General features: G+C 35.7%; 1 protein-coding gene across 2 annotated transcripts; it reads left to right on the top strand.

Annotated features, from left to right (window-relative positions):
• Positions 1–2,385: 2,385 nt before the first annotated feature.
• On the top strand, positions 2,386–14,247 carry LOC112506982 (nuclear pore complex protein NUP93A). Of its 2 annotated transcripts, XM_025111350.1 has the most exons (15): positions 2,386–2,595; positions 2,698–2,789; positions 3,439–3,505; positions 4,716–4,775; positions 5,456–5,545; positions 7,441–7,710; positions 8,040–8,135; positions 8,279–8,413; positions 8,646–8,699; positions 8,810–8,893; positions 9,816–9,902; positions 9,971–10,873; positions 11,770–11,951; positions 12,731–13,022; positions 13,930–14,247. In XM_025111350.1, exons 1-15 carry the CDS (start codon positions 2,494–2,496, stop codon positions 14,005–14,007), a joined length of 2,592 nt encoding a protein of 863 aa, XP_024967118.1. In that variant the 5' UTR covers positions 2,386–2,493; the 3' UTR covers positions 14,008–14,247. The 2 variants fall into 2 exon arrangements, with proteins under 2 accessions (XP_024967118.1, XP_024967119.1); XM_025111351.1 differs by lacking the exon at positions 7,441–7,710.
• The last annotated feature ends 424 nt before the right edge of the window (positions 14,248–14,671 follow it).

Genomic DNA, 14,671 nt, shown 5'->3' with positions numbered 1-14,671 from the left:
GTGAGACCAAGGGTTTTTCGTGAGACCCGTAAGACCAATTTATGTTTATTGATCAACTTTATAAGCTAATGCTCTAATGGTCTAAAGTTTTTGGTAAACAACCCCTAAATTACGTTATTCATCTATGTGGTTTGTTAAAAATTGTAATTTTCATTCTTGTGATTTAAAATTTACGGTTTTTATTCCCATAGTTTATAACTCATTGTTATTTTCGTTCTTATGATTTACAAGTTATTGTTGTTTCAGTCTTTGTAGTTTACAATTATTTACTATTTTGGTCCCTTGTACTTAGATGTAAGAATTAGTCCAGAGATAAAAATAACAATATATTATAAAACATAGGGACAAAAATTACAATTACTAAATCACATGGACGAAAATAAAAATTATCAACAAACCACGGCGACGAAAATAGTAATTTTTAAAATCATTCGTTTTATAAAATTCCGTCTATGAAACTTCAAACAGTCTCAATGCTATGATCCTCGATCCTTGTTTTAAAAATATACTTCCGTTTTTCAAATATTTGATTATTTGTTTATTAATTTTTCTTTCATACGTGTTTTTTTGCAGTACTTGTTGATTCTCATTAATCATTGCAATGTTAGAAATTGAATATTGTCGTTGTTCCTCTTCAAATATCTCGTATTCGATTTTTACAAGGTCATCATGAGATAACCTTTTATAATTATAAAAGACGAGTACATGTTCTTATTTTATATAATAAATGTTTAAGCATTTTATACATCGAATTTCACCTACACGCTTGCAATATCGTATTTGATTTATTGAAAGGATCAGATAGTTATTTTACTGGTATTTGAACGGTTAGTGGACCGTCTCAACACGTTTTGATATGTTAAGAAATTGTTCATTTTAACTTGTTATCCAACTTGTCTTGTTTGCATATTATGTCATATATAGCCATGTTTATAATTATACAGGTTAAAAACATATGTGATTGTTATACGGCGTCTATTTTGAGAAAACCTTCATAAGAAGGATGGAAAACGAGGGTTTGCTGACAGTGAGACTCGAGAGGAAGAAAAAAGGAGCAACATGGGACGAAGGGAAGGATGTCATGATGTGGTGGTGACGTTGGTGAGGGGTGTTATCGGTGTAGAGTATCGTTAGGGGGCAATGACGGAGCCATACAGTAGCGAGCGGGGGCATCTGCTCATCCTAAAAGCTTTTTAACACAAATTTATTCTTTATACGAATGAGAACCCTTGAAATTAAATGTATTAGAAGGAAAATAATATTTTATGAAAGATATTAAATATTTTAATACTATAATTTAAAATATAATATACAAAATGTAGAAACTGTTGAAAATAAATATAAATTTCATTTAGAGAATTTATTTTCTAAATCCCTATCTTGTAAAGAATCTATCAAATATGCTTTAATAATCTCAATTTTTCTTCCATTTAAATTGGAGGGAAAAAATGCATTTTTTTCCGCTCTTTGTCACATCTAATTTTCCATTAAACATGGAACAAATTATTTTTGAGCAATGCTCTACACATTTTTTTTTATATTAGAATCATGTATTAAAAATGTAAAAAATAAATATTGATAATGCGTAAGTGAAAAATAAATTAATAAACAAATATACATTTAATCATATATGAGAATAAGGGCCCGTTTACTAAATACTTACCCAGTAAGTGTGGATCGGATAACTTTCCTCACCTGATGCACATGACAAGGGCTGAAAATCTTACCTGGTAAGAGCAATGATATGAATAAAAAGTATTACCTTGTAAGTGATGGTGATTACTGTCACCCGAGTAAGCGTTTACAAGGTAAATTGTTGTATACGATACCGTTTTAATATACTGTAATCTTATATGGTAAAATAAATTATAGGGTTGACTTCTGCCGGTAAACATTTATCGGGTAAGTATTTGGTAAACGATCTCTTTTTCATCTAACAAATATAACATTAATTTAAAAATTGAACGACATCGTTAACATTCTTTTAAACTAATGGTTTAAGGGTTGTTTGTTTACCTTTTAATAGTTCCATTAAGAGACAATATTAGAATCGTTAAGAGGTAAATTTTGTTTGACAAAAAAATGTCTGGCTTTTAATGATTCTTTCTGAATGATTTTGTATCATGAAACTTCCTTAACCATTCACCGCCCTAATTTAATTATAGATAATTATCAAACAATTATATTTTATTTTATATTATATCATGAAAATATTTTAATCATTTTAACCATTTATTCATTATACATTAATTTAAACAATTCAGTAAGAGACAAACAACCCTTGTTTGAATTTTTTACGGACTTAGATTTTGTGACAGCGCCTCTTGGAAATAACATCAAAAAAAGCGCACCTCTTCGGTCTCTTTTCAAAAGTTAGGGCTCTTAGCGTTTTTGAGCTCCAAAAACCCCAACGCAAAATTTTTGCTTCGTCTTCGGCGCATCAGTTCAGAAAAGCTTTCTTCCCCACAACCTCCATCTTCCAACAAAGAAACAATGACGAGCGATGCAGATATGAGTAGCTGGACCGATCTTTTACATTCATCTTCGAAGCTCGTCGAACAAGCTGCTCCTTCTGCTCAGTTTCCGTCTCTCCAGGTTATTTTTGTTCTTGCGATTTTTGCTCGCACCATATGATTATCATATCTCACAATGCGTAGTTTTTATTTGTATGCCTTGTTCTTGATTTGATATATTTAGAGAAATTTGGACCAATTAGAAGCGTTGTCAAAGAAGCTCAAGTCGAAAACGCTAAGAACTGAGGCTCCCTCTCAATCAATTGCTGCTACAAGGTAGATTTTGATAATTTCTTTTAATTATGTGTACGTTTTATAAAATTAGAAGTGCTACATATCTGTTACACTGGAATTTATTTTCTATAGAGCACCGTGCATGAAATTTTTATTTGTGAACTTAAAACTATAGTTGTATCCTATCTTGCTCGGCTTTGTAGGGAATTCTTAAAATTTTGGTGTATAATATACAAGTTTTTGGTGTTTGTGGATGTAAACTACAGCTTTGTCATTGAGAGTATCTTGTTCGATCGGTAATAAACTCTTAATGTTTTGGTGTATAGAAAACTCAACTAGAAAAACAATGCAAGTTTTCACCCGAATTAAAATACAAGTGCATTGTATCTTTTTGTGTTGTTTAGGTTTGAAAATCCAAAATTTACTTGTGATTATGAAGCTAAAATGTGTATCTTAGTAACCGAGTATTCTTAAGTATGATGGTCCTGTTTTCTATGTTGCATCAAATGTGTTTTTACATTAAAAAGCAAGTATGATGTGAAGGTACTAGGTGTGAAGGAGATTATTTACGGTTGCTGGTCCCGCGGTCCCGCACTAGCACTGAAGTTTATTATTGTTGCTTGATGTTGAAAATTCTAGCATATGAGAAGCAGTGCCTGTTAAAATATGTAATTTGTTGACTAACATGCAGGCTGCTTGCACGTGAGGGGATAAATGCTGAGCAATTGGCACGAGATCTTAAATCTTTTGAATTGAAGGTAATAGTTAATTAATTTGATGCATTCCAGGTAAATTTAATTTTCTTGATCACATATACTATCGTATGCGTAGTTGGTTTCAGAAGATAAATTACATGATACCAGTCTGGGAAACATTGTGTATGAAAAGTATCACCAACAACCATTGTAACGCTAGAGAAGCATCATGGTGGCCGCTTGCACACAATAAGCAATGAACCTCGTTTTAGATGGTCCAGGAGTCTTATGATATATTTCAATATTCACTATGAAGTTGTTAAAGGCGCAAGGTGCACTTAGGCGCAAAGGCTGGCGCCTAGGCCTCACGAATGCAAGGCGCATCGTATAAAATAATATATATACATCTATATACACACATAGTAATACACAACTCAACAATCCATTATATGAAAAGTAGTAATATCAACTCAAATACCATTATATAAAACAGTTCAATTTCAATTTCCAAAAGTCAGCCAAAAAAATAATAATATACTTACTTGATACTTGTATAGAAGAGAGCCCTTAGTGAGGAAGAAGTATAAGCCTCCAAAGCAGCAACCAGAAATCCAGATTCCAGAAGAGGGCCGTGAGGAAGAAGTATAAGGTTTAAAGTCGTGAGGGAGAGTACAATGTATGGGACATATGTATGGGAGGTATTTGTATGAGATGATTGATTAGAATTGAATAGACTTATCTAATAACTCTTTTTTGTAGAAGTCTAGGAGGTTAAAAAACATAAAAGTTGTAGAAGTCTAAGAGAGAAGATTTTTTTTTGAATTTAGGGCAGATCTTTATTAAGGTGCGCCTCAGCCCATTTTGCGCCTCAGCCAAGGCGCTGCGCCTTGGTGCGCCTCAGTAACTCGCCTCGCCTTGGCATGGAAAAAGCCCAGTCCTTTGCACCTTATGCGCCTCAGCGCCTAGGCGCGCTTTTCACAACTGTTCTGTTTCTACCTTGTCTATCCAATGTGTTGATGAGTCGTATTGTAGTTAAGGATGCTATAGGCCTCAAAGGTGGCGATTTGCATTTTGCTTCAACAATAAGATTCAATCAAGACTTCAAGTTATATTTTTTCATTGTTATTTGGAAATTTCAGTTTATTGTATGAGGTTTCTACATTCTTTAGTTTTTCAATGCTTGATTTTGTTGTTTTGAGAATTCCATCTGGTAATTTTATTCTTGTGCCATTGTATATTCTTACTGACTTAAATCTTGTAACTCTATTTGTAGACAACTTTTGAGGATGTTTTCCCAGCTGAGGCTACAAGCGTTGAGGAATATTTGCAGCAGGTACTTAACCTTCTAGTGCTGCAACTAAAATAACTAAATATGTAATATGGTATTTTGTCGTTCATGTGGCAAATAGTAGAGTTCCATGGTAAACTATGTCTTTCATCCCTATAATCTTATATGACCAGAAATTGTCCTTGACCTCTTTTTCACTCCCAAAAATCCAAAATTCTTTGTTCTTTTTCACCTTTCATATAAAATATCCTTTTCTTACTTTACAAACCTAGTATGGGTTGTTTTCAAGCTTAATCAGCTTTACTTATGTGACTATTGCTATACAAGTAGATCTGTTGTCTTACAAAACTTGAGGTAGTGTTGTCATTGTTAGTGCAATATTGGTGGTTGGTAATTTTTTATTGACATCAAACTTCATGTCCTTTTTGTATAATGTTCGTATATTTGCATGAGGATCATTAGTTGCTGCATACGAGTGTTTGTGTTTGAGGATTACTTATTGTGTGTATTTGTATATTAAAAGTTTCTGTTGTATCTTCTTAGAGTTTTTTATGCTGTATTTTCCTTTGATTGTTGGTTTTGTATAAAAAAGCCAAAATGATCTATATGCATCTTGTAATGATATCAGTAACTTATTATTTGGCTTCTTCTCCGCTACAAAGTAATTAGCATATGGTCGTGAATAATATATACATGATCTTTATGTCATAAATTCATATTCTCAGGTTCATGAAATGGCAATGGTCTCAGCTGTTCAGGAAGCTCAGAAAGATAATCTCAGAAATTTTGGTGACTACATGATGACAGTTTTAGAGGTTAGTTGCTACATGGAGTCCAAGTTACTCTTCAGCTCTGCCATTTTGATATTTAATATGTTGTCTCTTTATGCTGTTAATTTCAATCACTTGGCCTTTTCATTCATCATCAATGGATAGACATGACAAATTGGACCCATGGGAGTTGCTTGTTTAGCATTCTCTCAATGTATTTCTCAATATACTATAACAATGATGAGCGATCATTAATCCATGAATTAAATTTTGTCATGGTTTAGTTTACAAACGTTATGATGGACCACACTAAAAAGTAAAAACCAGCGGAAAAAATCTGCTCAATTTTGTTGTGTAAACAAGAACATATCCAAGTTGTAATTGAAAAGTATGAGGCTGAAAATTGCGCCGAGAGAATGAGAAGATGGCCGCTAACTATATTGCTTTGATTCATTTGCGAAGCATAATGCAATACACTATCCATGAAGAAAGTTATTGCAGATGCATTTTTCTTTTTTATCTTTTAAGAGGGAAAAGATAACATATTTATAGGAAATATCATTTAGCCTACAAGAATTAGTGACTTGGAAAATGCAGGTGTTTCCAAACAGTTTTAAAAGAACCATGCATGTCACAAATAAATGAGTTATAATGTCAATAAACATGGAAATAACTATATCAAGAGCAGCTTTATAGCTAAAAGTAAGGCGTGCCAAGCCTGAAAAGTTCTTCAAAGGCTTGTAATCGAATTCTACTTTGCCTTGTAATGCCTCCGCTTTATCGGTGACTTCGTTTGGTTGAACATTCTTACCATCTTCCTCGACTTGCATATTAGAAACTTCAAAAGCATTTTCTTCAGAATCTTGTTCACAACTCCTAGAAGTACTTTCTTTAGAGAGCACAATTTTAAAAATTGAAACTGAGTTTACAATATCTTCTTCACGAACTTATAACTTTTCTATGTTGCTTATCCACTTGCTCTCTCCAGTGAGTTGAAAGTCACCTCTCTGCTTAATCTTTCAGATTTTCTTTCCAAAGCTCTCCTTGCTGCCGTTACTTTTATAATATGGTAAAAACCACCTCATATAAAAAAGCTTACCACAAGAGTGAATGACTTCATGCACAGTTTAGAACTATCACTCTGTGTAGTTCTTTGCATATCTTAGCTGCATTGATTCCTGGTGATGTTTCAATTACTTAATAATTGGTACCCTGCACCCTAACCTTCTGTGAGGTGAGACTGCATCCCTTTTTGGAGTGCCCTAGTGGGTGATGTTAAATAGACCTGATTTGAGAATGTATTATGATACAAATATATAATTTATACAATCCAGCCACTTTTAGCATTTAATAATAAATCAAAGAAGACCTTTTACAAAACGGATGAAATCAATGATCACTAGCAAGCCCCCTTTCTGCGTCTACATGTGTTTGGTTCTCTCCCACACATGACAAATGCACACAAATTAGGACTGCCAATGAGGGAATGTCTTGCAGTGGGCTGGAAAAGGAGAACTTTAGGAGCATGATTGAATGACCAACTGAACTTGGTGCATGTTGTGTCATGCAGTTTGTAACTAGCAAGAGGCTGTATGCTTGTCCTATGTATTGATATTGTTGTATGCACACCCTGTTTGTCATGGCTCTCTCATCTTTGCATGGATTAGAGATGGAAGTCTCTGTAAGTATCACTCTCCTTATTGGTTTATGATACCTTTGGGTGGTACTCTCTCTTGGAACATTAGCGTACCTTTTTAAAGCTAAGAGCCATCCAAGAGCATAAATAACCGGTTATATTAGTTACAATGTTGTTCTTTTAGAAGTAAGCTGCATTTAAGAAACAGAGAACATATGTGAGTGTTGACTTATGAAGGTAATCTGATATATGTTCTTGTGCCTTGCGTGTTTAATTTTAAATGCTTTCTGTTTCTTTCTGTCAGGATGACTGGCAAAAGGAAAAAAGGGATTTCCTTCACAGTCTGAGCCGCATTTCCACGTTACCAAGGACCAATGTAGATGATTCAGGGTTCGGGGCTAACCGTTCAGGGCCAATATTATCTCTAACATCTAGTCCTCATGTTTCATCCGGTCCTTCTAGCATGGAACTTGTGCCAATAGCTGATAAGCCAGCCATTGATAAAAAGGCTGCAGCATATGCTGAGGTTGTGAGGAATCTCAATGATGCCAGACAGCGTGGTTTAGCATATAAAGTAAGTTCATGAAGAAATTGTTTTATGTCCATCTTCTCGCTTCATTGATGATAAAGCTTCAGTGGTCTAATTTCATTTACGGATTTCAATAGAAGCTTAATGTGAAAGGGGCTAGAGCATTAATTGATAAATTTTATACTGCGTTTTTTTGTGTTCCTTTTAGCAAATATTGTTGCATGGACATGTCATTTTGTCTATTGTGTCTTTCTTTGTCAACTTAACCTTATTCTACCACTGAAATGTCTAGAGCAGTATGGACAGTGCTTGCATCAGATTATGTCTATCAATCACTTAATCTTGCTATATGTGTAATTTATTTCATTTGCCAGCCAGCTACTGCTTTCAAGAGTGCATATGAAAGTCTTGGCCTGGATTCTTCTGGTGGTAAATCTGTTACCATGAACAAGATTTGGCATCTAATTCAGGTACATGCCTACTGTGCAATCTTGTTCACATGAGTTGCAACTTGCAAGTGCAAAATTATGCAGCTGTTTGTATAATGGCATTAGGTATCCTTTCCTGGATGAGAATGTAATGCAATCATCTTTTTCCGAATTATGTTATTCAGACTTTGATGGGTGAGAATTCAAGTGTTCAGAGAAATGTTTCAAAGAAAATGTTGCTAATAATTGGTGCAAGGCGTCATTTAGAGTGGGGTCATGAGAAGTATATCGTGGAAATGATACAAAGTCATCCCGCACAGGTAATAAAAGACATTTTTCTGTTTGCAATCTTTAGCTATTAGTATTTTTATTTGATTTTGGACTATCCATATGCAAATTGTATTATGTTCATATCTTGTTTGGCGATGAAAACAGGAGGCTTCTTTGTTCTTCCACACATGCACATAAAATGCTTTCTTGCTGCCATACACTATACAGTTGCTTTTCATGCATAAAGCTTCATTTACCGGTCTTATGTTCATCTTACTGTAGGCTGCTCTTGGTGGAGTGGTTGGAAATTTGCAGCGGATCCATGCTTTTCTTAGGGTATGTAGTCACTTCTTACTTTAAATAAGCATATTATACTATGTTTCAACCTTTGATTTATCAGGAGGAACATGTGTTCGTTGCTTTACTGCCTTATTTCTTTTGTGCAGATCCGTTTGAGAGACTACGGGGTTCTTGATTTTGATGCTGGCGATGCTCGTAGGCAGCCTCCTGTAGATACCACGTGGCAGCAGGTATTCAACTCTTAACTTTGATATCAAGCATTTATTTTGACCCACCTAATACCTATTATCTACATACCTCCATTATTTCAATGATGCACATTGACCATCCCATGTTAAGATTTGTTTCTTGGGTTATACTTCATACTTCATCCTTGTAGGATGTCTGTCTTATGATGGCATTGATGCAGTGGATGACATCTGTTTTCATCTACCCTCAACACTCGAGTCATGTCCCTCTTCCTCTGCGAAATTTTGCTATCTGGTTTTCAAAGGAAAGGAAAGAGTGTGTATATATATATATATATAGACGGCAAATCAAATGCAAACCTTTTAAATGTTACAAACCTGGAAAGCAATATTTATGGAAATGATAAAGGTTATTATGATTTGACTATTTATGGAGATGACTAGAGTTCAGTAATTATGATCACCGTTTTAAATTAGGAAACAATCAATATATTTATGAAACCAAATATTCGTTAGACTAGATGGATGGTTGAGATTTGATTGGGACTCTCTCTCTCTGTATATATATATATATATATATATATATATATAATTTGTGGAACTACTGTGAAAGCCACAACTCATTCCTGCCCTTGTAGCCTGAAGTACCACCCAGTGGAGCATACATATCCATAGGAATTTGGTTTCCGTAAGTACCATTGATCATCATTCCAAGCTGTAGGGAGAGAGCTTGGTTGCAAGTGAGGATTTTTGTCATGTGTAGTAAGAGATGAAAATGTGAGTTTCGTATGTGCATTCTGAAAACAAGTTTGAGTCGGTTATGGAACTTGCTGGCTCTTTTGTCACATAGTGACAAGAGGAGCAACATGGAGTTGACAGTTAAACTTGAGCAACACAATTTTTTGTGTTATGCCTAATAATAGCAGATTGGAATAACACAGCTTGTTATCTTCTGCTTAAACAGATCTATTTCTGCTTGAGAACTGGGTACTATGACGATGCGAGGGATGTTGCTTCACGCTCCCGTGTTTCTCACCAATTTGCTTCACAGGTACTGATCTTCTCGTTATCTTTGTGCAAACTTTTTAATGAACCTTAGTCACCTCGTTATTTTGACAGCTTGCAGAATGGATCACAAATGGAGGCATGGTATCTGTGGAGACTGCTTCTATTGCTGCAGAGGAATGTGAAAAAATGTTAAGGATGGGTGATCGAGTGGGCCGAGGTACATTTGACAAGAAAAAATTACTTTTATATGCACTCATATCTGGCTCCCGTAGGCAGATTGATCGCCTGCTCAGAGAGCAGCCTACGCTTTTCAATACAATAGAGGATTTTCTGTGGTTCAAGCTGTGTGCTGTTCGAGACTGTTCTGGTGGATCGAGTTCTGTTGTTTTAAACGAGGGACTATCACCCTACAGCTTGGATGATTTACAGGCTTATCTAAACAAATTCGAACCATCTTATTATACAAAGAACGGGAAGGACCCTCTAGTATTTCCATATGTGTTGCTGTTGAGCATACAGTTGGTTCCAGCCATCCTATATTTGTCCAAGGATATTGGAGACGAGGGATATAACATAGATGCTGCCCATATAGCAATTGTGATGGCAGACCACGGCGTCCTCTCTGACATTGCCGGGGCAGGTCATAAATTAGGGGTGATGGATGCTTTTGCTGAGGCAGCTAGCATCATTAGACAGTATGGTTCACTGTATTTGCGACACAATAATCTTTCCATGGCATTGGAGTACTATGCACAAGCTGCTGCTACAGTGGGTGGTGGACAGTTATCTTGGTCTGGGAGAGGAAATGTAGATCAGCAACGGCAACGGACATTCATGATGCAGCAGCTCCTCATGGAGCTATTGCTACGTGATGGTGGGATTCTTTTGTTACTTGGGCCAAGAGGGGCAGGAGAAGAAGGCGAACTAGGACGGTTTTTGAATGATCGAAAAGAGAGGCACCAGTTTCTGCTTGAAGCTGCTCGCCAGTGTCTGGAAGCCGGGCTTAATGACAAAGTAAGCCTTCATTCTTTTTTATGAATCACTCGGCTTTGGTTTATGAATCTAACATCAGTTTTACGTTTTCTTCTAAAATCTCCCTTTCCTGACTAATATTTGTCGGTAAATGATAGGGCATATTGATTGGTTCTTTTTATTGTTTGGCATTGAAGTTTCTTCAATAAAATGGCTGTTCATTATGTGGAGAACATCACTTATTTCATCTAGCAAACTTTTTGTTATTTCATCTTGTTTGTATTGGTTGTTCTTTCTGAGTTTCTGACAGTCCATGTATAGATTTACTCCGAGTTGTTTTCTTTGATAACTCTGGTTGTTGATGCTTATCACCCTTTTTTATCCCTGTGTGAAGATTCTCAAATGTCACATGTGCAATTGACAATTATTAAATATTATATGGGAATCGTCATATCCTACCTTTTTTCCAAAGCACACCATCAAATAGTTTTCATTTTACGGATTTACATATTCTGTTAAGTCATGTATTCTTATTAATTGGGCATCTTATTATTAATTTTACTATTTTGAATACAAAATGGTTGCTGCTGAGATATCCATAGCCTAAAAGGGTATGTAGCATTCTGTTGGATGGGAGATTATAGTTCATCTTTTGCCCTGTATGAGTTCTTGACCCATTAATTTTTTTCTCCATTGAGATATGTTTGGGTACTACATTGAACACCATTGGACAGGTCTATATACTGTGTTGCATCATAGATTTCTATTTGTTCCCTTTTCCAGTCTGCCACCATGTCACATCTAGCAGCAATTAAATGTCTTATTCTTGCTGATTGTTGGGCCTCCTCACACTTGGACCCTCTTTAAGAAAAGTCAGTTCTTGCTTTTTGTCTGAATGTAAAGATTTATCTTTTGCTAATCGTTCATCTCCATTTCAGTCTATAGAGATACAGAAGAGAGTTGGGGCATTTTCAGCAGCGCTGGATACCATAAACAAGGGACTCTCTGAAGCTATCTGCTCTTTATCACGTGGTAGATTGGATGGTGAGAGCCGGACAACCGGGCTTGTTCATTCTGGAAACGAGCTGCTGGAGACATTTAAATACTACCCGGATGTCAGGTAAATCTTCGATCTTGGTTCTGAAAATCAATACTATAATCATGATATAAAGCTCATGAGTTGCTACATTCCAGTGAAACACAGTGATTTCTCTCTCCCTATTTTGCTGCTTCTGCCTCTTTTTTGCATTGTTGACTTGCCTAGCTCAACAATGTGAATCCTGTTTTTCATCTAATTTGCCTTAGTGGGCGCATTAGATCCTTTCAAATGATCTCATTTTTATGATCTTTCTTATTGTATGAATTCTCTCCTCAACGTTCTAACATATTAAAGGTCATCTCTGTGTTAATCATTAATGGGCATTCCTCTAGACTGCCTTCCTTACCTTTTTCCATGTTTTCTATGTATGCATCATTATTTGTTCTTACTTTTTTCTTTATTTTTTGTGCTTATTTCACTATATGTTAGTCTTTATTTCTTCCACCTGTTTGCTCGCATCCTTGCACAAGCCGTGGGTCCTCACGGAAATAGCCGCTTTACCATTTTTGGGTTTTTGGGTAGAGGTTACGTCCGCGTACATTTCACCCTCCCCAGACCCTTTTTTCGAGTGGGATTTAGTGGGTCAGTTTGGTTTGGGTCATTCCTCTAGATAATAATTTTAGATATTTTGAAGATTTTTATGTGCGGGAATTCAGGAAGTAAATCTTCAATGATTTTTATTTCTTCCCATTTGAACTGTTAGTTATTTATCTTCCATGATGACCCATAAACTTGTCTCATTTCTAACTTAACCAAACATCAACCTTCTTTTGTTAAATTGCTGGCATTTCATTGTGCAGTCTCCAAGAGAGAGATCATGTGTTAGAGCAAGAAACTGTGCTAAGACAGCTCGAGACAATTTTGTCTATTCATAAATTGGCAAGGCAAGAACATCATCTAGATGCTCTAAGGGAGGTCGCCAAGCTTCCATTTCTTCCATTTGATCCCCGAGCGCCTGATACGCCAACAGATTTGTTCCAAAATTCGTCTCCTTATGTCCAAGCTTGTGTTCCGGACCTTCTTAAGGTTTCTCTTCAGTGTATAGACAACGTCAGAGATTCGGATGGGTCACTTCGTGCATTAAGAACCAAGGTATGTTTGTTGTCATGTATAGAAAAAAATGTCAAGACAACTTAAGTTCACAAATAATGCAAAGTTCTTACCTTGGCACATATTTTAATATTAGTTTTTGAACCAAATACCTAAGATGCCCCTAAATAAGACAAAACTTAGGGTGCATTTGATATGCGGGACATGATGGGATGTAACAGTACGGAAACTTGTCTCACATTTGACAACATTAGACTAGTACAGTAGGGGACCTGAGTGGGAAAATTGCATTTTTTCTGTACCACAAAAATATGTTAAACGGTTGAACAAAAACTAAATTACTTAACTACCCATATCAAATTCATACCCTCTACCTACAAAATTCTTTCACCGCCTACCTTATTATTGCCAGACCAGTCTTGTCCAGTCCTATCTGCATACCAAACACACAGAAAATTTGTGAGCTATGATCAATCTCACCAACATTTGTAATTGTCGCTAATGGACATATAGGTAAATTTGCAAACTAATCTTTCCAAAAATGGAAACATGTATTTTTTTTCTGGGACAACCTTGCCCTTTCTTTCAGGAACTGTTTTCTTAGGGGTGGGGGGAAGGAGGGTAGATCGAACAATAATATTCTAAATCTTAATATTAGCTTCATCTTCCACTTAATATGTTCGTTGTCCTACTTCTCATTTTTCTCGAGTAGATTATCATTTGATATTTTTAAATTATTTACTGGCTCGATTGACCATGAACTAAATCATGTTTACCTTTTTGAACTAATAGCATTCACTCACGCTTATTCAAGTACAAAATTATCTTGAAATTCTTTCTAGATTTTGAAGTTGGCTTTTCTATATCGTAACAAGGGTGTGTTTGTCCTAGATTATTGATTTGGCCTCGAGGTTGTGTTTCGCTTATAACAAGTATTTGCCTTGTACAGATTGCCAATTTCCTTGCGAACAATTTGAATCGCAACTGGCCACGTGACTTGTATGAAAGAGTCGCTCGCAGCTTGTGAAACCAAAGTTCTCGTGTTCTGGTTTGTTCCTCATCTTTGGGCTCGGTGAGATTTGTAGGGACAAAATGATCACCTTGTTGAGGTTAGCTTGGTTGTGGTGAGTGAGTTGAGCAGGAAACCAATCTTTTAATGAAATTTTATTCAACTGTATGAATGTATGATTAATGGTGCATATGATGATGCTATTGTAGATTTGTTTGTATCTGCAAATGCCAATTATAAGAGCTCTTTTTTGGCACTATCAGGTTGCTAAATATAGCTCTCTATCGATCCTGTAGAGTCTATATTTAAGTTTTGATGTCGATTAAGTGCTTATCGGCAAGAGATATCACCCTCACTTACCTTATCGTGTGTAATATTCTCAGCCATCAAAATAGATTGTTGGTAAGAGTACTTATCGGATAAGAGTCTTTTCTCTTACTTACCAGGTAAGCCTCTCGGTTGTTGTTATGTCTCTTACCGTGTAAGATTCTCGTTCATTTTCTTGTTCGATCGGTAATGGATTTGGAATCAAATTCTCTTTCTTTCCATATTTGGGTTGAAGGATTTATAGGATTAGAAATCCCATGAACACGAAATTTTGAAATCCCAATGGGTGGTTAATATTTCACGCGATTTCGTAGTTTTTATATGTAATAAATGTTTTAAAATATGTTTAAAATAT

This window comes from Cynara cardunculus (genome assembly GCF_001531365.2).
Source record: "Cynara cardunculus var. scolymus isolate 2C chromosome LG 2, CcrdV1, whole genome shotgun sequence".
Classification (NCBI taxonomy): Eukaryota; Viridiplantae; Streptophyta; class Magnoliopsida; order Asterales; family Asteraceae; genus Cynara; species Cynara cardunculus.
The sequence above is the reverse complement of the archived record's forward strand: the minus strand, read 5'-3'. Positions and strand labels throughout refer to the sequence as shown.

What these genes read in the sequence shown, in the direction of transcription:
- LOC112506982 (XM_025111350.1), top strand. Translation starts at nt 2,494, where the DNA reads ATGACGAGCGATGCAGATATGAGTAGCTGGACCGATCTTTTACATTCA. An exon ending in TTGAGGAATATTTGCAGCAG is followed by an intron (nt 4,776 to 5,455) that starts GTACTTAACCTT and finishes TCATATTCTCAG; the next exon opens with GTTCATGAAATGGCAATGGT. An exon ending in AGCGTGGTTTAGCATATAAA is followed by an intron (nt 7,711 to 8,039) that starts GTAAGTTCATGA and finishes TTCATTTGCCAG; the next exon opens with CCAGCTACTGCTTTCAAGAG.